This window comes from Apteryx rowi, unplaced genomic scaffold, assembly GCF_003343035.1.
Source record: "Apteryx rowi isolate R43461 unplaced genomic scaffold, aptRow1 scaffold_268, whole genome shotgun sequence".
Taxonomy (NCBI): domain Eukaryota; kingdom Metazoa; phylum Chordata; class Aves; order Apterygiformes; family Apterygidae; genus Apteryx; species Apteryx rowi.
The window spans coordinates 460,587-482,401 of NW_020449063.1; the positions used below are offsets into that span (position 1 = coordinate 460,587).

General features: G+C 41.2%; 1 protein-coding gene across 1 annotated transcript in view; it reads left to right on the forward strand.

Moving 5' to 3' along the window:
* The first annotated feature begins 809 nt into the window (after window positions 1-809).
* Window positions 810-21,815, forward strand: part of FHL2 (four and a half LIM domains 2) — a 34,905-nt gene continuing 13,899 nt past the window's right edge. The window contains exons 1-2 of the mRNA XM_026068069.1: window positions 810-863; window positions 19,600-19,779. Coding sequence (XP_025923854.1) covers window positions 19,624-19,779 — 156 coding nt within the window. The 5' untranslated portion in view covers window positions 810-863; window positions 19,600-19,623. The remainder of the gene's footprint in view (window positions 864-19,599; window positions 19,780-21,815) is intronic.

The following is a 21,815-nucleotide window of genomic DNA, read 5'->3' on the forward strand; positions in this document are numbered from 1 at the left end:
GAGAGGCTTTGCCAATGATGTGAGCTGCTGAACATTTTTCACCTCTAATCTTTCATTCCTTAAATGTGTGAATGTCCCCTTAACTTAATGTAACAACTTCATTACAGCAGGAAGGAAGCCCAGAGAGGAAAGTGGTCTCCTGAGTCATGGCTGTCCACTGCCAGCCTGGCACGGATTTATTTCATGACCTCAGGCTAGTCACTGGAGCTTCTTTTTGCTGTAAAAATGGTAGAACTAGCAATGCCTTCCCCCACACAAGGTGTTGCAAGGGTAAAATGTGGCAGAATATGAGGCGCTCAGACTCCCTTGCAACAAGGCTGCATGTCTGAGATTGAAGAATGAAGGGAAGTTAGAGTTTATTACATCCTCAGATCAGTTGGCATTTCCTAGAGTGTTTTTGTTAATCCCAAGGCTTTGACAAATAATCTGATTTAGAAGCTAGACTCTTACAGCTCAGATGAAATATCAGGTCATTAAATTACTCCTGTTCTTTGAGGGTCCCTCCCAGAACCTCACTACAGTAGGTGAGTGTATTTTAAGATCAGACATTCCCAAATCAAGCAGAGCAAAGGGCCAGCGTTGCTCAGGAGAGTAGCAGCCCTTTCCGTTACAGGTCTTGTGCTACCATAACTATGATACCTTAAAAGGCCAGCAGCACAGAGGTGCTGCCGTTCTTATCTCCTGTGGATGGCTGCTGCTTTGGAGATATTATATTTATAGCTTGTCTGAAGAACAAATGCATGACTGTCTAATTACTGAATGCATAGTTTGGGCAATCCAATAAAGCAGTAAGTCTCTGCATTTGTCCCTGTCTTCTCTCATTCTCACACTAGCAAGCAGAGGCACCATCGAGTTGCAGCAAGGTAAGAAAGTAACTTCTTTTGATTTTTGCTGTCCTTTGGCCCCTTTAGTCCTTTCATCTTCCTTTTCAGGAGGAGGGCTGGAAATTTGTCAACACTTTGTATATAGAGATCATGAGTGCGGTGCTTCTTTCTTACAGGAAGAGTGCATTTTCCGTTGTTCATTTCTTGCTGTCTGTCAGGGCACATACATAGTGTCTCACTTTGCATCTCCAGTCTGCTCTTGGGAACCAGGTGCTAAATAACAGCTGCTCTTTAGTTTCTGCACTAATAATACACTGTCATGTTTTCATGTTCTCAAGGAATACAACCATGTCTAACTATAGACACTTTCCTGGTTTGAACAGGAAACTGAATGACTTCAGGCAGAAAGCTTTTGATTATTTTATTTTTTTTCTCTATCAGCATTTTCTTCTTTGTGATGACTATTTGGAAACYGAATAGACAGTGAAAAAAAGGGGACTGAAAGAACATTTGACTTTCCTTTTTTCTCTTTGACACCATTTCCTAATGGCCTTGAAAGAGAGAAAGGCAAATTACACATGATGCTTGCTGATTTCATGTTTATACAATTATTTGTTATGGATTACAGCAGCTGTGTGAAAGGGAAAAAGAAAGAAAAGCATTGCAACATAACTGGGTGTCAAAGCAGGAATTCTTCAGAACTTGTCTGTAAAACAGCATTAGCAATAACTGCCAAATGCCAATTATCAGGCTATTGTTACATTAAATTACTTTTAACCTCATCTCATGAGAGCATTAATTTTCAAATGAAGCCAATAAAAGAAGACCTCTTTGGAAAAATAAGATTGTTTGTGCATGTGTTTATGTGTGTTTGGATGCAATTACACATGCATTTTTATTATAAACATTCTTATAACAAGAGACTTTTCCAAGCAAGGATCACAAAGTATGATACAAAGTTAAGAAATATTAATTTATTTTTAGCCAGAGATCTAAAGCTATCATGCTTTGCACAAAAGTTTATTTACTGTGCCATTATTTAGGAAAAGAAATAAAAGAAGGCTTATTTTCAAATTGCTGAGCAATCAATGCTCCATGGACTCTGATAGGGATGTTGGACCTCTGGAGAGCAGGACTCCTTAGACCTGATCCACATCCAAGGCCTGTACAAACGGCTTATCTCACTTCAGAGCATTTGGGATTGGGTCCAGTGCCTAAGTGGGGATTTCAGATGCAAAAGGGAACAAACTATCAAAGATCTATTGACATTAGCTGAAATATGGGTGTTTCCATCAACTGTTGATTTGGCCCGTAAGTGTGGAAATGTTGGGTCCAACCTGAGGGTTGTTGTAACAGTGAATGAAATATGCCTGGAAATGCTCCTGCTGGGAAAAGCGGTCCTGGGGCCGACTGGCTTGAAGCAGTCCGTGTCCTTGCCATTACGCACTCCTGGTGTCTGAACAGAGTGGCCACATCCCAAAGATATCCTGGGAATGGGATACCTACGTCCCAAACCACGCCCAGGATCTGGCTGGGAGAGTGCTAGCTGGCACAGGCAAAACTGTGCCGGGGACCATTTGGACAGCTGACCAGTGTGGCCAATTGAGTCACAGTGCCTGGAGCACCCTGTGGTCCTGTTTGATTTATGAGTATTGACACAGCCCCAAGAGCAACCCCACATGCATCTGGCCTCATTCCTTTACCACTCCCAGGGTGGACAGCTTCTGTTAACGTGTCTCATCTGGCTGAGCTATCTAACTTACTCTGGTGGGGGCCCATGACTGTCAGTGTAGAGAGTATCAAAAGAGCAAGGCTAGAAACTAGTTTGTTCCATTTTTTATGTGAAGAACAGCACATAACTTAAGCAGAAGAAAGAACGAATGTAGAGCACCGAATTGGCTGCACGCGTCTATCTTATCTAGAGGCTTACTGTCCCCTCACTGATGCTTGGGGAGGCTTATCTTCTTCAGACATTGCAGCCGGAGTCTCCACACATCCTCCTGTTCCCCAGCAGTTACTTTTCAGATCCTTACAGAGCTCTGATCTTCTGTCTCCAGCACTGGTGAAATGAGTTTTGTAAGTTGCCTGGAGCCCAAAGGTAGGTGCTTCCCCCTAAAGAGTGCAGTGTTGTCTCTTAGCAGTCCTCCAGTGTGGACTGGGAGCTGCCTTGTCCATTGTCTCACATTGTCTTGTTTATCCAAGACCCTGCCATTAAGCTAAACTGACGTGCCTCCGCAGTAAATTGCACAATAAAGGTCATATACAAAACTAACATTTTTAATAGCATACCTCACTTCTGTAGTGCCAGAAATTTACTCATGTCCTCAAATTCTTTGTCTATCGTCCAAGCCTCAGGCAAAAACAATAGATACCACAAAATCTTTCTGGTTAGGTACTTAGTGTTAAAGTATCATCACTGGTGTAGTGACAGTATTCCCTCTGAAAAACAAGAAGCAAAAGTAGCATTCCAGTCACGTGCAGCAAAACATTAGGCTTTTTTAAAAAAGCTAGCCAAAGATCTTTAGCTTGAAAAAATTCAGGAAGATGCATGCTAATGTAGTGATTTTTCACTGGATTTGAATTTAAAAGTGAAATAAGACAAAAAGTCCAAAAGCCTGTTCCCAAAGTGAACCTATTCTAAAGGCAGTCTTTCCAACAATAATACTCTGTTCTTACCTAGTGTTTGAAAAAAAGATTAATGGATGAATAACTTTACTTTTTCCCTTCCAAACAGTAAGTCATCAGAACAAGGCAGACTTTTGATAGCAGCTGGCAAGAGGCTGGGAGGGGGCAGATTCGTTCAAACACTTCTTTAATATAGAAATTCTAAAAGGCCATTTTATAAGGAAGAAAATCAGAGAAGGAAGGGAATGTGAATACTTTGGGGTGAAATCCTGGCCCCACTGAAATTAATGGGAATTTTGCTCAGAAACATCCACTGATTTTAATGAAGCCCGGATTTCCTCTTTTTCTTTCTAATTTTAGTATTGCCAAACTTGTGTTGGTTTGTATCAGCAAAGAGTTTTCACATTTTCCTTACCAGTTTTCCTTTTTTGTGGCTGTGCGTTGTCTAATCAGAACATAGGCAATCTGAATGCTTCAGACACAGTTGTTTTTCTGTTGGATGAATTATTACTGGCTGTAATATTTTATCTCTGGCTTTATATCACAGTGAGTACAGTTTCATGCTGATAAATCTCAGGCAGTTTCAACAATGTTCATCATCTAATGCTGATTAGCTCAGAGGAGTATAGGTCATATTACAGAGAGTCCTAGTTTTTCTAAAAGCAGTTTGAGCAGCTCCGCCTGTTTTCTCTCAGCTTATTCTGACACAAACATGGACTAGAAATGCACATTTTTAAAGGGATCCATCAACTTTATAAAATTTGAAACATTTCTGCTGAAGGTTGATTTACTGGCTGCTGTTACAAATTCCACCAAGACGGAGTGAAACTGAAAAAGCTAAAAGAAAAAGTATTTTCCCGCAAATTTACTTTATATTTTCAATAACACTTTGTGTGCAGCCAGTTGTACTGCTTCTTGTTTATAGTTGGCTTTTTCTGCTGTCTCTGTGAAACTTTCATATAGCAACAAGTGATAGGAAAACACTCCTTAAAAACAGGAAAATAAGTAAATTTTCAAATCACATTGTCATGGGAACAAAATGGGCACAGATGTGGGAACAGAAACTGTTTCAAACACTTAATAAACAAAGCCAGTGGGCTTTCAAGCCAGCATTTTCCCTGTGAAGCTTACCAGATATTCACCAAAGTCTTACTGGAGGTTTGCACACTTTCTGTTATAGGGAAATAGGTAACATTGACTAGTAGCTGCTTATTGATAGTCTGCAACTAAGGAAGAAAAGCCCTTATATGCCTACAGATTATCATATGAAAACAGGAATGCCTACTATCCACAGACACCCCAACACAGTAACCCATTATTCACTCATTTATCCCATTTGTCAAATAATGAGTATCTCAATTCCCTGTTCACAAAGTACATTGACTGTCTCAGTGCAACACTCTCTACAGCCACTGGTGTTGGGTGCATTTGGAGAGGTGGGGGCAGAAGGCAGCGTGATACTCCAGGAGTTAGGACATTGCTTATAGCACAAGAMAGACAGACTAACATTGTGTAGCATGGCACTCATGGTATAGAACAATAGAAGAGAGCAAGCTATCTTCTAACCCTAAGAATAAACTCTGTAGTAGTTTTTGACTTCTAGGTCTAAGCTCCAGGTCAGGAATTCGAATAAGTATACATAAAACACACTCTATGTTAGGTACTCATACAGTCCCTTTATACCACCGAGTTGCTTCACATTCTTTGTTGTATTTCTTCTCACAACATCCTTTTATGGGAAAAAATAGCATTTTTCCTAATTTAAGCATAAGCAGAAGAATTCAGGAAGTTTGGTATCTTATTGCCCTGTTGATTTGATGCTGGTGGAAAAGTGGGTGTGCGGGTTTTGCCAGTCACTGAAAAATATTTGCCTGTCAGAAGAAAGGTGTTGTTAGCAGGGTTGGACCAACCAAAGRGCAATAAGAGGTCAGGGGCTTCCCCTGCGATCCTTAAAGGTGTTTGATATAGTACATACTCCACATCATGGGATGAGGGAAGGAACTGCTTGGTAACTCGCACTTATCAGTTTCAGAGCTACATCCTGTTGTGGTGTGGCTGCTGAGTATTGGGTCCACTAGTGAGTCCACAATGCCACAAATCATCAGCTTATGAATTGGCAGAYGCTCTTCTGCCTTCAAGGACTCACAGACCTTACATTAAATCAAAAATGACAAAAATGATCTTATCATCCTAAGGGCAACCCATGACCCTACAGAGTTAAGTAAAATGACTTCAGCTAGAGTCGGTATATATTTTAACTCAGAATTGTGGACAACGCTGTACTGTATTCCAGCAGGTCTGATCAGAAGATCTCTGGCAGAGGTGCTGTGGTGGCTGCCACATAGGGATWGGGAAATGAAAACATCATGGAAATAGAAAAAATCCAGTATTATGTTAGGAGTATTTAATCWGTTTTAGAAGGGCCTGGAAGTAAACCGACTTAAATAGCCTAAATCTAATCACCCTTGGGGCCCATCTTTCTTCTTTATAGGCATTTTTAAATCAGAGCTGAGGTAAGAACTCTAACTAAGATGGAAAGTAATGGTTATTGTTGTCACTGTGTGATAGTTCAACATAACAAGAAAGAAGCATTATTACTATTATTCTGCATTAAGTAGTCCTCTGCATATACAAACTTCATAACACCTCACACAGGATTTCAGCTGTCCTGAGCTCTGTATTGATAGGTGGTGAAAACAAAGAACAGAAAGATGCACTGTCTTGTCCAAGGGCATCCAGCAAGCCCGCAATGGAGCTTGGAACAAAACCAGCAGCTCTCCCAGGACACAGGTGCAGCTCCAGGGGAGCTCAAGGGCTCCCCCAAAACCACTCATTTTGTTGCTGATTGAACTCATCTTCCAGTGCCAGCGTCAATGCAAGGGAGGAGCCAGGGATGCATGACTGCGGACTGCAGCGTCTTTGATTTAAATGAGCTTTAACTGCCCAGGAATCAAACTCTGCAGTCTCACACATCCACGGTCTGTYCTCCTGGGCACAATGCCTGTGTTTTTTAAATGCAATGCTAAGGGCTGAAGCTTTACTCCTGGCAGAAGAACTAGGAATGGCCCTTACCTATCATTTTACTGTGTCTGTACCAGGACAGGCTTTTGGTTGATTTTAAGTAGAGCTGAGATTGACTAACACGTTTCATCCCTGTTCCAAATCTAAAAACATTTGGGTGCGCCAGGGGACAGTGACTAGAGGGTAGGGTTCTGGGATAAAGCTTTTTCCTGGAGAAACCCTTATCAAACCCCTACACATACCTGCACCACTGCCCAGGCACGTACCAGGACCCATTGTCCAACACAAAAGGACACTGGATAATTTTGCTCTATCTGGATACAAAATAACAGCAGCAATATCTCTGGCTAATGGGCTTTACATTTTTATCCTACCAGTTTTTCTTAAGGTTGAAAGCATTCAATCTAAAGTACCTCCTTTTGGCAGGCACCAACCATTACTGAAGTATTAAATTGAATTGCCTCCCCACTCTACCCCTCAAAAGGCAGAGAGCAAACTCTCCCATGTGCTTCAGATCCAGATCCTTCCCTCTGGGAGGTTTTCCAGGACCCTCACTGTTTTGATTAACAGAATGTGTTTCTGCTAGAATGGTTGATATATAAAATTGGATTTCATAGCAGTAAAATTAGTTCCTGGTTATAGGAGGATTAATGCTTCCCCCCTCTTTTTAACATGTGCCCACTGGCAGGGCTCTCTGCTGGGTCCTGAGCATGTGCTGAGACAATCTGTTCCTCTGGCTTCCTTTTACACAAGGCTTTTTGAGGTTTCATTAATTTCCCCTGCTTTTCTTCTTTTTCCTCCTCACTATGGGGGACTTGGAAAAAGAGAAGGGTGGAGAGATGCAAGAATGGGCTCTGAACACTCATAAAGAAAAGCCTGTACACTTGCTCCTCATAAAAACACGCACCTCTCCATGAAGAAGAGGAGAGACAGCTTTGTTTCACTCTTCTCTGGGCAAGGGGCTAAGTCACAGCAGGCTAAATAACCAAGGCAAATAAAGCCTCGTACCAACTGCAACTGGGAACTTTATTCTCTCAGCCAGGTGAAGAGACTTAGAAACATTTGTGCTTGAGCTGCTGTAAAACCTTTCCTTCTCTAAACTGACAGTCCTCAGATTTAGCAAAGCTACGTTATTAATAAGCATCAGGGGTTTAGGAAAACAAAGGCTTCAGGAAGGGGGAGTCTTATTTTAGGAAGGGGTCCATCAAAGACAGCATGTTTAGGAGGGGGAAGTATCTACACCCTTGGAATAGAGAAAGTGTCGAGTGCCAGCTGCAGAGAGCCTAAAAGAATGAGTGTCTTGGATGCTTTTGTCTCCTTATATGGTAAAATGATACAGAGGGGTTTCACTAGGCTGGGGAAGGCAGCAGCCTGTTTCCACACAACACTGACTGCAGAGCTGAAATCAGGAGAGCTGCTCTTCGCAGGCACTAGAAAGCCCTGGCTAGCTGTACAGCTCTCCTCTGCAAGCAGGCCACTGAGCTCTTTACACATTTGTTAATGGATGTGACTCCCTGTCCCTGGTCCAGAAGGTGACATTAACTGCCCGCTACTGCTCTGTAAGTAAATATCCCTTTTTTTCCCCCTCTCCCTCCCCAGGACCCATGGAATATGTCTTTGAAGGTATTGCTTTAAACAAAGGGTGCAGACAGAGAGATGGAGAGGGATGTTTAATGCCCCTGTTGTTTGCTGGATAAGGATGCAAGGAGAGCAACTGCTGGTCCCCCTTTCTCCTGAGCACACAGCGAGGGTTGTGAAGAGGACAAAAAGATGAATTTCTTATCGAAGCAATAATTGCTGCGTGTCTGTCCGTAAGTGACACATCAGCGAGCTGATGAGGCACTGGGTCATTTCACTTGTAACTAATTTTAATGACAGTATTGTACTGTGTAAGTAATCCACTGGGGAGGTCATAAAAAGTAGAAGCTCGGGTCTTAGATTTCTTACACCTCCATGCACACTTCCTGCTCAACAAAGGATGAATTTTGCACGGTAGCAAGAGCAGACGCACATGAAACAAAGGTAGCTTTTCCTGTTTGCAAGCAGACATGAGGGAGAGATTGTGTACAGGAAAAGATGGGAGCCATCAGCACCATAGTTCTTATTTTTGTGTGGAGAGATTAAATTAGAACATAATTCCCAATAAATAGCTCTGAATTCCTTCCTTTCATGCTTCCCTCTGTGTGCATGTGTGTGTAGCCACAATAACSTAGGTCCTTCATGCATGACATCTATCATGGATTTCTCTGTGTACATAATAAAGGTAATACTAACTTTCATTGTCTGCATTAATGGTTGTACTAAACTTTCTGCATCCCTAAAGGGATACGGCTTTTATTTAGTTCACTAGATGACCCACAGATCTGAGCCTTGCTATGTACAGAGAAATACTCATAATCACAAGAAGGCAAACCTAATAAAATCTATATACTGGCGGCAGTCATTTTGTTGTTGCTATTCCCCTGACTCCTTTCTAGAAGTATATTAACTAAGATTGCTGATTGATTGTTACGTCCAAGGTCAGTAGTTATAATATTTATTGTTGGCTATACATATCTGTTCACTGTCTTAAATAGGAATTGTCCTAGAAGTACCAAGAGAATAGTGTGTATTATTAGATACTTACATGCATCCAGTTGTAAAGGAATGCTATAACTGAGGTTGCCATTCAGTTTCTGTTATGATTCCTGTTTTCATCTGTTCCTACATTTATGGAATGCCCTGCTTTCTAGCTAAAATCTTCTGTGCCTTTTATCAGCTAAATGGTGAACTTTGAATACACTTCAGGCATTTGGATTTGGGAGACAGAAAAATACTTTTTATTTTTTTAATTTTATAAATATGACTGCTAGTTTTCTGCCCCTGCACATATAACTGGGAAAGGATTAATTCTAAAAACTGCTCTATCAATATAGCCTGTGTATATTGACCAAACTTGGAAAAAATTATTGAAAAAGAATACTAAGCACTAGATTTATTGAAAACTCAGTTTCAGCCACTTGACATAGTGGACTACTGTATCCCAAATCCGACCAGAGCACCAATAAAACTATCTTTTATACTAGCCATAACATAGATATTGATCTCTGGGGATATCCTTTGGGTTGAGAAACAACATGTGGTTGAGGTGAATGGGGTAGCTGAAAGGACACAAACTGCTCTCACTGAGAATTCATATCTGGGGTTCGCACCTGACATCTCCATTTGACAGAGCAGGCCTGAAGCTGGGAGAAGTACCAGTTCTGGAAGTCTTTTGAGAAAGCTTAGGAGATCCTGAGATGACAGAAATGCTGGGGTAGAATATTCGTATTTTCGCAGAAGGTGTTCCTGAGGGAACTGGCAGTGCTACACATGCAGGCACCAAATATTCACTACCAGAATATATTTTTTTATAGCAGATAATCACTATTTTTATGAGATCACTGCTATCACATAGCAATAGCCATGCTGTGTCAGAAATTGTTTGTATATGCAAAGCTCCCACCCTGAAGAGCATGCAATTGTGATTCTCAGCTAAAGGACCCAGGTATAGATAAGGCCCTATTTTTACTTAATATAATATAGTTTCTTAAGGAAGTCTAGGGAAGTCCAGGTACTGTTCCCTGAAATCACATCTTTCCTATCCATACAGATAGACACCAGAACCCCCAACCAGCACACATCAAAAAGCTGACACATTTTATAAAAAATTTAAACAGCTCCTTGAATGACATGAAACATAGTCCTCCAGGTTCCCATCATGCTTATCAGGATGCATAAAAAGTCGTGAGCATAAAAAGCAGGTTTGGTGGCAAAATACAGCTTCTGCTATTAATAGGGCTGGCGACAGTTTCTGCTGTATCACACTGCAAATTCACAATTTCATCCAAAAAACCCCCCAAACCCAAGTGATTCCTGGCCCAGTTTGCTACTGTGTTGAGCCCTGAGAGCCAAGCAGTCTCTTATCTGCTCTTATCCTGTTATCCTCACCTCCTCTCCTTACAGGGTTCAGGAGATACAGAACTTAAGGGAGGACTGGATAACTGTTAACACCATCAGCCAGAGGAAATATCTTCTTCTCCATGCAAATGAGGCTGAAAACTGAATTAATGCCTGTTGTTGCTGGCCAGTACACCGCCACTCTTTCTAGGACCCCACAGACTAGTTACAGGCTGGTCTGAGGCTCACCCTTGTTATGCTGGATAAATTGGTCCAGAGCATCTTCAGAGAAACTCTAGTCAGGGTAGTGATCCAGGCAGTCACCTTCCCCCACTGGGGTACTGCTTCAGAGATTGGGGATCCCATAATTTGCATTTTTAGACTGATTAATTTTAATTGTGCAATTTTAATGTTTCATTTACATATGCACAGTTATTTGTGATGCAGATTCACCCCAAGTGAGAGTGTGAAATGGCAGGATAATGACAGGTTTCATGGAAATAAGTCTTGGATACATTGACAGCCACTGAAGCATTAATATTTCAACAATACTAATTAGTTCTTTTTATATATATGGTTTGATTAGAAGCCACTGGAGGTTTCTTGTAAGGCTGAACACCAAAATACTCATGCCAGCTGAAGAAATTATGATCCTCATTTCATTCATTTTCACATGCCTTTGTGCATTACATTGTGTAATATTAACTAGGCTGCCAAATAGTTACTGAATATACAGTAATACATACTAAGAGGAACGTAGGGAGTGTAACACTGACATAAGGATTAATGTCTCTCCCTTTCACAGCAAATTTGCAACTTCAAAGTTGCAAATATATCTGCCTCAGCACAGCAAGTCCTAGGGTTGCTCTTTTGTTGGCAGGGAGCAGTTTTAGACCCTTGGCAAACACTGGCGCAAAGGTTCGAAACCTACCACTCTTTACTTTCTCTTGCACAATAAAAGCAGTGAGTTAAATAAACTGTAAAACACTTGCAAACATTTTCCTAGCTCTGTTCTGTCGTTTCTCGGAAGCATTTCTGGGACTTAGACCAGTGGTCTCTTCAGAGTCCAGGATCCCACCTCTCACCAATTCTTCCTCCTCCATACTATGCAGTGTGTCTCTCTATGGTGCACTCAATATCTTTTCTCTTCAGTTAAAATGATGTCTCCCACAAAAAGTTAGCCTACATCCTTGTCCCCAGGCTCCTTTTGTCTGTGTTCACTCACAAGTCTCTTGTGCACCATAAATACTTTGACTCAATGTTAACAGCTGCTCTCTTTGCTCCCTGTGTCCTGTCTCCAACCCAACAAACAAATTGCACCAAACTCTTTTCATTCAGGATGTAATCAACCTATTTTCCTATGATGTGCCCAGCCCAATGGGGACATCCCAGGTTTAACTAGCCTCTTTTGTCCCATTTTGGAAAGCTGAAGGTACAGAAGCTCAGCAGAGAAGTCTGGATTCCTCACAGTGCTGAGGCGCCCACTGATACAGTAGCTTTATACAGCTGCTGAAAGATGTACTTTAACTGATCCTCCAAACCACCACACATGCCAGTAATCTTAGACAGAAGGGGCCTTTGGGGTCTTGTCTCTGTAAACAGTACCAGACAGAAAGACCCAGAGCTACTTTGCTAAAGGCCAAGACAAACAGCAGAGCATTCTTCCTCCACAGTATCCTACCAGCTTTGCTTCTAGCCTTTCCAGAGAGGAGGAAACGGAGAGTATTTGGGACACTCTTCTATTTCTGTGTCCCAGGTCATGTTATGTAGGATTTCAAAAATACAGGAGAATTTGAAAATTTCACTGTGTGGTAGCACTTGAAGTTTTCTAGATGTGTTATCTTGGGGTCTGATTTCCCTGGGAGTAGCTGTGTTACTATCAATAAGCAATTCCTTTCGGGGGGGGGGGGGGAACCCTACCTCCATACTTCCACTGGTGTTTAGTCTTTGCAGTCATTTGGCTTACGCATTATTTCCACAAGGTAGAGACGGAAATAACAATAGTTTTTTATTAATCTTATAACATTTTCATCCTCTACCACCTTCCGATGTCTGCTAAAATGCTCTTTTTAGAAATAAGTCTTTCTATGCTTAAGTAATGGCAAGTATTTGATCTCTCTCTTTTGAGTAAGCCTTTGTTTATTGCACAAGAGAAAGAAGGCAGATACTTGTTTCAAGTGTCTTTAAAATAGAACATAAGAGCAAACCTTTCAGCTTTAACTGTGCTTTTTGTGCTATGATAGATTTAAGAGTCATGCTCCTTGTTATTTAAATAGGCTCCTTTTGTAATTGAAATGTATAAAGGAATGTTTGTAAAACCATACATCCTCTAGTCATTTCAACACCAACCTCAGATAATTATAGTGTAAATTGTGTGGGATACACTGTCGAGGTATCAGTGCTCATCTCTTCTGTGTCATCTGTAGTTACTACCACTACTACTGGTAGCTTACTAACTACTAGAAAAGCTCTAAACTGAAGCAGATCCTTGTTGATTGCCAAACACAGCAAACTACATGGAAACCACAACAGGACTGTTGCTTTTCCACTACTGTAACTGGGATTACTTTAGCCAGGCACATTAGAAACCTAAACCTTTCTGCACAAGAAACTTTTTTCTTTTTTTTTTTTTGGGGGGGGGTGGGGGGGGACAGGGACGGGACCAATCTTAAATAGCATACTTTCCAATTCACGATAGGCTGACTGTGCAATCCAGACAGGAACCAGGTATGCTTTCGTTATCTGCCCATGCTAATGCAGTCTGTCTGCTCAGAAAATTACTCTAAACTACTTAAGGGACATAGGAATGTTATAGCATAGGCAAAATAAGTCAGCCCTGTACAAGAAAGCTGAGTTGCTGAAAAAACCTGAGACATGACTCTGAGAATATTTCAAGGTAACTTTAAAAAGTCTCTTAAAACTGAATATTGCTTGAAATACCTTCTAATGTCTAGCATAATATTTAGAAAGAATATACTCAGGTAGGATATTTAAGAAGAGGGTTTTTTAAATCTGGGTTTCATTTTTATYATTATTTTTGTTATTATGTTAAATTATCAAATCATGACTTGCCTAGCTTTGYCAGAGAGCTTCTGGGAGATCTAGGAAATTTTACTGTGAGCTTAATACTGTCACAAGGAGCAAGAAACACCTCTCTAATTAGATACTTTGCTTTCAATATCCTAAATTGGATGAAGACCTTGGTAAAACAGTCCGGGTATGTTCATGAAATGTTATGTTATGAGGCCTTGATTTCTTACAGACAGAGTGTTGAATTCCTTCCATGAGGCTTTGGGTTAACACTAGCTGATTGCTCTTCCATAGCAGCAGCAGCAAGAGAAAGAGGCTTCCACTCTCTCCTCAACTTAAAAAATGACAGAGAAAAGAAAGAATGCAGCCATGTCTGCCTGAGCATCCCAACTGCATTTACAAGCTCCGCATAAATCCCAAATTGTGGGATACAGGGATATGCAGCCGCTCATTCCCTGTAGTAATCATGCTTTCCCTTTTCAAGGACCTGCACGAAGATGATGGTATGAACAAGTATCTTAGTAACAGCATTCAATGTCTCAGTAACCTCAATAAATACTCTCCTTTTCCTCTTCTTAACCAACAAATGCACCTTCCCAGAGAAGTACCCCAGCAGCTACCAGCAGAGACAGAGGAGAACAGTCATCTAGGCTTTCCGCGGGGTGAGGTCTGCATCACTTCCCTCTCACTATCTGGCTTAGCTTTTTGCATTGGCCAGCTTAGCTTAGCAAGATAAATCTCAGCAGTCAAGGTAGAAAGAAGTGGCTGTTCTGCATCACCTTCTGCAGGAGTCCAACTTCCTCTCCCTCCCCAGGCAGGGAAGAAGGCTGAGGAGGAGAGGCACAGCTGGTTACAGATAACCCCTTCAACATCCCTCTCACACCTACTGCCCAGGGGAGGTGCAGGGTAGCTGCTGGCACTGGAGGGCACAGCACAGGACTGCTCCTTTCTGCTCTCTTCAGTGGCATGGCAAGCAGCAAAGCCCAGGTGCCCCCTCTGCACTGGAAGAAGCCCTTTCTTTCAGCTCTAGTGATGCATTCAGTGGCTTTGTAGAACTAATCATACCAGGAGAACTGAAAGGTGTTAAGTGCCTGAGGAGAAAAGGAATCACATTAAAGAAATACGCCCCGACCCTGGAAAGAGGGAAAGCTAATTGCCAAAAATTCCATATAGCAAATTAATTGTGAATGTACAGACACATTGCTGAGGCAGAGCAACAGGAGTACTAGTGTTCCCCACCATAAGCAGAGAACCAAGACTCCTTTCTAAATATCTGTGGTCTTCTTTCTGAGCCATTTAGGGGGGTTGATGCTGAACTCAAGACTAACCCTTTGACAGGTTCTGCAGACCTCTTGGCTGGCAGGACCTGGCTTGGCTCCCCTTGGCCTGGGACACGACAGCCAACACAGTCCCCTGGAGGGTCAGGCACCCGAGCAACATGAAGACGCAACACCTGCCGACAGCCAGCTAGACTTCAAGCACTTAGAGTTCCCTTTCCTCTCTCTTTGTTCTACCATCAGAGTGTCTGCTGGCACGCATCCCACGAAGCAGAACACAAACTACACCTGGACAGCCAAAGAAAAGAGGGCTACAGCTTCTTAACACATTCAAGTAAACCTAAACCTGATGAATATAGGACTGCTTTGAGTATTTGTGGTTTGCACCTATTCTAGCTTAGTTGCAAGCGCTGAAATTCAGGTGGATTCTGACTATATTTTATATCTTTTYTTCCCCTGACAGTGCTGCTGGCAAATGGTTGTTTCTTTTCTTCCTCAAGTAAATGAAAAAGAAATAAGATTAGCTTTTTTTTCCCCCTGCATGGCATCATGGTCTTGACTGGAAAAATGATTAGCTCCTAGAATAGTGGCTTATGGTTTMTTCAACAAGATGATAGATAATGAATGTGGCAGTAGCTGCTAAGTTACGGGAAAATAATCACCTCTTGCCAGAAAGATGAGCATAGTTTGATCTGCTAGCTCATAGTTGCAAAGGATATCATAAATCTTTGCATTTTAGCCTTTGGAACATCAACATAAATTGTTTCCAAATGCTCTAGACCTGCATGGCTTATGTCACTAGAGTTGCCAGACACAAATCTTCCTTTCTCAGGGGAAGGAAAATAAACAGAGAGAAAAATTCTCCGGGTGCACAGTTCTTTTGGAAAAAAGTCATGTGGGAGAGGTGTGTGTACATGTTGGGGGAAACTGGGGCTCTCCAAAGAGCTTTTATTTGCTGTGCAGGTGGCTAGCAGAACATCCTGCTCTCAGGGCACAGGTAAAGCCCTAGCCCCACTGAGTTCAATAGCAAATCCCCCTCTGGCTTCTACAGGGGGTTAATTCTGTATTTCCRCATACCATTAGAACAAGACATCAGAGCTTCATTTCACTGAATAAAATTTGATTCCTACCTTTTGTAGACAATTTCTCCTTGCTTCTTTCTGTCTCTCTCTCTCTCTTGTGTGTGTGTGCGTGTGTGTGTGTGTGAGTCTGTGCTTTCAGTGTTCAACAACTCCCTATAAGGGTTATTGAAATAAGAGATGCACAGAATATCTCTTACTAGACTTGAAAACATAGCTGGAAAAAGCAGACAAGATTAGGGCAGATAGTCCCTTCTTCCAGTAGTCAATACTGTCACGGGATGGGGGAACACTAGATGATTTCTTAAAGCCATTATGAGTCCTAATTTTTATGAGATAGTATGATAACTTTAATAATTACTTCTAGTAAAATGAGTCTGTTTGAGAGGAGAGGTGAAGAAGAAGAAAAGAAGCATAATTTTTAAGTTAGCCTACTACTTATTTTTCAGTAATTTTCATCCCGATTCTTACTTCCTGAAAGACACCATCTGGGTAGTGCTAACATTTGGAATAAGCTGTAACTTCTTTTCCGGGCATGCAATGGAAAGATGTTTTCTTTTTGAGATATACTTGATGTCTAATGTTGTAGGAGGGAGACTCTATGGCAGAAAAGTAATTTCTCATGATAATGTTGAGAGCAATCTGAAATAGCATATGTATAAAATGACTACTGTGATGAAATCTAAAGACCTTGTTGTACCACAAAGATGTGTAAATAAGGTGAGTCTCTGACCCCACAAAGCTTACAATCAACAAATATCAAACAGAAGAGGAAGAACTAGATTAATGTCAAGGAGGCTGAATTGTGTTTTGTGTCAATTCACAACTACCAAAATCTTTGGGGCTTTTAAAGCCCAAAGCAATGCATAAAACCTGTACTAAAGCTAAGCATGGTTTTTGCATATATCATGAACCAACTGACTAGCAATGTAAAGGACTACATTCACTAAGTAGCAGGCAAAAACATTGCTCAGTATGATTTTGCATTTCTTGTTCGTAAGACAACAGTGAAATGATTGGTTTGACGTTCCTCCTAATTCTTCACTAGGCAGAGCTGTGATTACTTTACATTTAATTTCTTCTCTCCGAAGAAGAAAAAAAGGTTAAATACCATGAAAATATCATTAGCGGATAGTGAGATCCAATCCAACACTCAGATTTGAACAGCCTGGAATTTGAGGATGTTTCACACTGGATTCTAACTTTCTGAATGAAATCACATGGACCAGAATACCTAACTGTAAGAGATATTGGTGTGAAATTGGTGCCAGATCCAACAAAAGTTCAGGTAACTAACTCTAAAATGCAGATCTTGGATCCTTTTCCTTCTCATCTTTTAATTTCCCAGATCACTGGAGTTGCACTTCTAACCCTGTCCAGAATTGCCCCCTTAGTGTCTTCACAGAGTGGAGCTTCCCCCTAAATCTGTTTGGGACATAGAAATGAGGTCTGTCTCTCCCTGCTGTAGAAGGGGCTCAATCCAGTGTGACAGCCTCAGAGAACATTTAACAAAATCAGACCCCTTTCACGATATGGGGACAACTGCCACTGTATTTTATAAAATAGTGGCAGTGACTATTAAATAATGCTTGCCTCTGCTCCTATGAAGAAAACAGAGAAAATAATACGACACTCGAGAAGAAACCCCTTGTAACAAGGACATTAGGGCATCCAGTTCTGCAGGAAGAGTCCTTGCTTTTGGTCACAAACCATTTCTATATTTTGCATTTAACAGCCTTTGGAAGAAGGACAGAAATGATATAAACCTTTAAAGGAGTCACACTTTATGTTTTGGGGGCTTACACATCTTGATCGCAGAGAAATTTTTCAGTCTTTGGTATCACATGTCTACTTCTAACTCAGGGCTGGAAAAAACAGTTTTGAAGAAAGGTGAAAGGTGCAAGTTTGTTAACAGTCCCTACTCACACCTCATCTTTGTAATAATTCAAATTGACTGCGCAACCAATTCCTATCATTTGAAAAAAAAATGTCTAATAAGGCCTGAGAAAAAGCTACAGATTTCTGTCCTACATATGCACTACTCAGACAACTTTATCAGTCCTCTTGGATCCAGTCATACATACACACACCAGTTTATACTGGTCTGACTCCATTMATTTTGCTGAAATTACCTCCTTGAAGGAAAGTAAATCCTCTCTAGTTCTCTCATGGGAAGTATAAATGTGTTATGTAGGCTAGCAGTGTAAACTTTTCCCCTTCAGAGTGCCCTAAAATCTTAACCAAACCCCAGCTACAGGGAATACAAGAATATAATAAAAATTGAAACCTTGGAAAAGAACTGAAAATTTCAGAATGCCCTGAGGGCAACTCCTGCAGCCAAAACAAGAGGACAAACTCCAGAATCAAGGAATCTTTGCCAAAAACACTAAGCAAGAAACCACTTTTTGTTTCAAACAGAGGGCTGAAGTTGGCAATAAGACTGCAGCTGCTGTAAATGTCACATGAGTGTGAAAGACAGAGGTAGCCACTTAAGCCATTAGTACTCAAAGCATTTAAGGCTTTATAGATCAAATCTGGCTTAAAGTGGAGATCAGGCCTGGCAAGCAGTAAAGCTCATGGAATACAGGTGGAGCATGCTCCATCTGGGAAATGCCACTTCATCAGGAGGCAGCTATGCCCTGCTCCTGCTGTAACTGCTGAACAGATTGCAGGTGTAACACACACTGCAAGCCTCAGGCAAGAAAAATGCTGATGACTCTAATGAAACCCAGACACAAAATAAATAGTCTCAGGCAATAATAAACATTCAGGCAAGTGACAAAGGCATTTGTGTCATTGTTGCTTGTGCGTGCATCCAGAAAATGCTGGAGACATAGAAAACTGAGAAAGCAAATAGCAGGTGTCCCTTTTTCAGAGAAGCGGATGCATCTTTTGCTGTTTCTTCTAGTTGCTTTTCCCTTTCCATAAACATTATTTGAAATTCATCTGAACCAGGGTAGCTAGCTCTCGTTTGTGTCCCAGTACATCATAGTTGTTGGATAACTCATTTACCTGCATCAGAGAAGAAACAGATATACAACTACAGACCCCATATCTCCTGCTGTTAACAGTTCCCAGAGCTCTATGTGTGAGCAGAGATGGAGGGTTACCAGGCTCAGTGCAGGGCAATAATTGCCAGATATTGGCTCACTGAGAACATACAGAAGGAAGGAGTGAAAGCACATAACAGTGRTGCCTGATAGCTTGTATATGACTAAAGCTTACCAGCAATGCAAACCTTCATCTCTCCTTACGGGAAAGATGTTGCTCCTTCCTGAGGCATGCTGGCTCATCATCTGAAGGTGCTTGGCTCACTGCATTGGCTACAGAGGTAGCTCCTCACTTTGAGGGCTGTGGATTAAACTTATTTTATTTCCTTAAATAATATTATATAAATAAACTTATTTATATAACGCTTGCCTCTGCTCCTATGAAGAAAACAGAGAAAATAATATGACACTCTAGAAGAAACCCCTTGTAACAAAGACATATATAAATATTATGTAAATAAACTTATTTATTTCCTTAAGCATCCCATGCGAATTCCTCACAATCAGGTTTTAGTCATATTTCTCTCTTTGCTTTCTATACTAGCTCTTGTAAAAGATAGGTCAGTGGATGGCTAAAGTAGATGGGCTACCATCTTTATCCAGTACTGCAAAGTTTATAGCCCAGTTTCTTCCTGTTGTGCTGATTTATCTGACTGAAAGCTGAATTGAAATGGAAGTACAATGTGATAAGCTGGAACTGATAATAAACTCTTCTTTGGGGTTTGGGCCAACAGTACCTCAATCTGAAATGTGCCTGCTTTTGTCTTTGTGGCAGGATAGCCAGACTCCAGACACCACCATGACTGAACGCTTTGACTGCCACTACTGCAAAGAGTCCTTGTTTGGTAAGAAATACATCCTGAGAGAGGACAGTCCCTACTGCGTGAAATGTTACGAAAGCCTTTATTCCAACACCTGCGAGGAATGCAAAAAACCCATAGGTGCTGATTGCAAGGTATGCTGGATTTGTGTCTTGTTACAGAAATCTTGACAGAGTAGCCTGGGTATGTCATCCCTTAGCTCTGAGCGCCTGTCTTCATGGTCTAGGGCACAAACAGGAAGGCCTCTATGTGGAAAGTGCTTATTCTCTAGCATCTTATTCACTAACAGGATGAATCCTCCAAAGTGCTAGACGCTTTTGGGGAACCAGTGGGAACAGAGGGTACTTAGCGCCTCTCAGAGAGGCAGCTGAGAAACAAGTTTTCAAATGTTTGTTAATTTGGTCTGCCTGTTTTGCATACAGGTAAGACTGTAAGCTAAGACACAGGGAAGAGTGTTATAAGTGCTCAGGACCTTTGGCTAGAGGGCATGATGTATGGGATTCATCTCACCTAACTTTAGATGTCAAGAGAGTAGAACAGATGCTCTGCAACAGCATCAGAAACAATTTAAAGCATGAAAAAGGTTTTCAGGTATAAAATGCAACCTTTGACATTAAAAACACAGATGATACTTGTTTTCCCCAAAGTTAGTTAATGGATTACATTTAGTGAATTTTGTTCAGAAGTAATAAGTGCTGACATTTTAATATATCATTAAAGATGAACAACATTGTCGTTATGCTGGAGCCCTTACAGGTGTCTGAGACATGGTGCTATCAGCTGGAAGGATCCATGAGTTCTTCTTAATAGCTACCTAGGGATTTCTCTTGGTGGGAGAGCATGCTTTCTGGATCCCTATACCTACTTTTCACCACTTCTCTAATTTACCAAGCATGTTAATAGAAACACAAAAGCACCCCTCTCTTTCAGTAAGCCATGAGCATCTGATGTTAGAAAGCATCACCAACTCATTAGGAGGATCAAACTGTCCTTAGGGCCAGCTGGGATCTGGAAAGGCGGCAGAAGTCAGTTTTGTCTGCCTTTGGACCAGAGGAAGCTAAGCCACTGCAGGCTTTACAGTGACCATAATTTGGTTATCATCAAGAAACAAGACCTGTGATATCAGAACTGTGCTCAATCCAACTCAATCATAATGAGCTTTATGTGGGCTCATAAAGACCATCTCAGAACCTTACCAATTTTTGTGCTTCATATTTATACTACTTTATCTGGAGATTCCTGCATGCACTCAGGAAAAGCTGCCAAATCATGAACAACAAAAATCTGGCTAACACTGATCTGAGTAACAGGACAGTTAGAATGCATTTAGAATAATTAGCATCTTAAATGCAGACTGATGATACTGGAGTCTAACTAAAGATTGCAAAGGAAAGAGCATGAGGCAGACCAGAGGCCCTGCTTGCTTGTGCTATGCACTGCTGCACCACATGGAAACACCTACCTGACCTAAACGAGATATGACCACCTGCATTTCCTTTAAATCAGCCAGAACACCTGGAGTGTATGCCACTTTTATGCTGACCGAATGAAGACAGATGGTATTTGATTGATGCAGTGTAGTGTTTGTTGGACTGCCACAGACAGACTTCATCCAACATACAACCTCCTTGTACAAGTTTGACCTTTTCAAAGTTGGCCAAGAGTTTCACTGGCAGAGTGACTTTGCTCTAGAATAGCAATTTCCATCAGGTGGCTATGGGATTTTTGACTGGTACAAGACCTGACATTTGATTTCCTATACTGTCAATCCGTAGCTTGAGAAACACCAGGTAGTCCCTATTACTGGTACTACCAGCCTACTACTAGCTTGTAAAATCAGAGTTATAAAAATATATGCAAGTTTGCATTGGGAAAAATCCAATTCTTATGTCTTCCAAATTGATCTATCCCATCCTACTGGAAAATCAGTAGGAAAACCTCTTTCAGAAGCCTTAGAAAGGTGAATGTTTCACCATCATGACAGGGAACTGGCAATAATCTGTAAGAGGGTATAACAGTGCCAGCTTTCCTACAGCTCATAAATTAGAACTGGACTGACATGAACAAGCAAAATATTTCTGCCCCATTCTAGAACGTACTTTGTTTTAAGGTCTCTTTCTAATCCCCCAAGAAGATATTTCTGTGTGTTGACATCCAAGAATTTCAAAAC